General features: G+C 68.1%; 1 protein-coding gene across 1 annotated transcript in view; it reads left to right on the top strand.

The window, feature by feature from the left end:
• Positions 1-1144, top strand: part of AKNA (AT-hook transcription factor) — a 9518-nt gene that overhangs the window by 1039 nt on the left and 7335 nt on the right. The window contains 2 exon segments of the mRNA XM_035892025.1: positions 6-178; positions 759-833. Coding sequence (XP_035747918.1) covers positions 6-178; positions 759-833 — 248 coding nt within the window.

Here is a 1144-nt window from a genome sequence, read left to right as displayed (position 1 = left end):
CCCCCCCCGCCCGGGGCCCCCCGGCGGCCCCATCAGCTTCAAGTCTCCGGCTGAAATCGTCCAGGAGGCGCTGCTGAGCAGCGGGGAGGGGGTCCCGCCGCAGCCCCCCACCACCGCTGGGCTGCCGCAGGAGTTCAGGTCCCCCAGGCAAGCCACCGAGCTGGTGCAGCAGCTCCAGGTAACGCCCAGCTCCCCCAGTTCAGCCAGAGGGACCTTACTGGGTCTCCAGGGTGGGGGGACCAGGGGGTGCAGGTGAAATGGAGATGTCTCCAGCCCCATGAGCTGGCCCTGTGTCACCAATGGGGGGTTTGGTGCTGGTCACCTTTTCCCAGTCCTGCACAGGGGCTGTTGAGGAGGGAAGGACCAGGCAGGGATGCAGGCAGTGCTCAGCGCTGGTGGCAGCGATGCTTGTGTTCCCCCCAGGATGCTTGTGCACACCCACCCCACCCCCCCCAATGCCCATCCCCTGCAGGATGCTTGTCCCCTGGGATGCTCTCCTGTCCACGAGGAGGAGAGGGAGGCTCTCCCCCAGGCAGAGAAACGGGGGCCACATCTGCGCCACATGGGCCGGGTGCTTTGGGGAGTGGGTTTCTGCACCCCAGGGTGTCCCCCACCCATAGGAGCCCCCCCCAGCCCTGTCATCCCCACACAGGGATGCCCCCCACCCACCTCCCTTTGCCACCCACCCATTGGGCATCCTTTGAGCCCCTGTCCCGGTGGCTGGGTGCCATCACCCTCTGCGTGTCCCCTCCCCGCAGGATGACTACCGCAAGCTGCTGATGAAGTACGCTGAGGCCGAGAACACCATCGACCAGCTACGCCTGGGTGCCAGGGTGGGTGCTGGGGCAGGGAGGGCTGCAGAGGGGGCTCCCCACTCTGCTCCCACCTCCCCAGGGTTATTTGGGGTGTCCTCCTCCTCTGGCCCTGCTCTTCCTCCTCCTCTGGCCCTGCTCTTCCTCCTCCCGGGGAGCTGCGGTTGAGTAAGCCCAGCCCAGGGAGGGGGGGTGAAGCTGCTGCAGTGCCCGCAGCAGCGCTGGGGACAGCCGTGCCCCCCCAACCCAGTGGGCTCCCTTCCGCTCCAAGGAGGTGGCTGTGCCGAAAGGGCCCCGAAATGGCGGGGGGGGGGCGCGGGCGGCGCCACAAA

Source organism: Egretta garzetta, unplaced genomic scaffold (assembly GCF_000687185.1).
Source record: "Egretta garzetta isolate BGI_Z169 unplaced genomic scaffold, ASM68718v1 scaffold344, whole genome shotgun sequence".
NCBI lineage: Eukaryota > Metazoa > Chordata > Aves > Pelecaniformes > Ardeidae > Egretta > Egretta garzetta.
The sequence above is the reverse complement of the archived record's forward strand: the minus strand, read 5'-3'. Positions and strand labels throughout refer to the sequence as shown.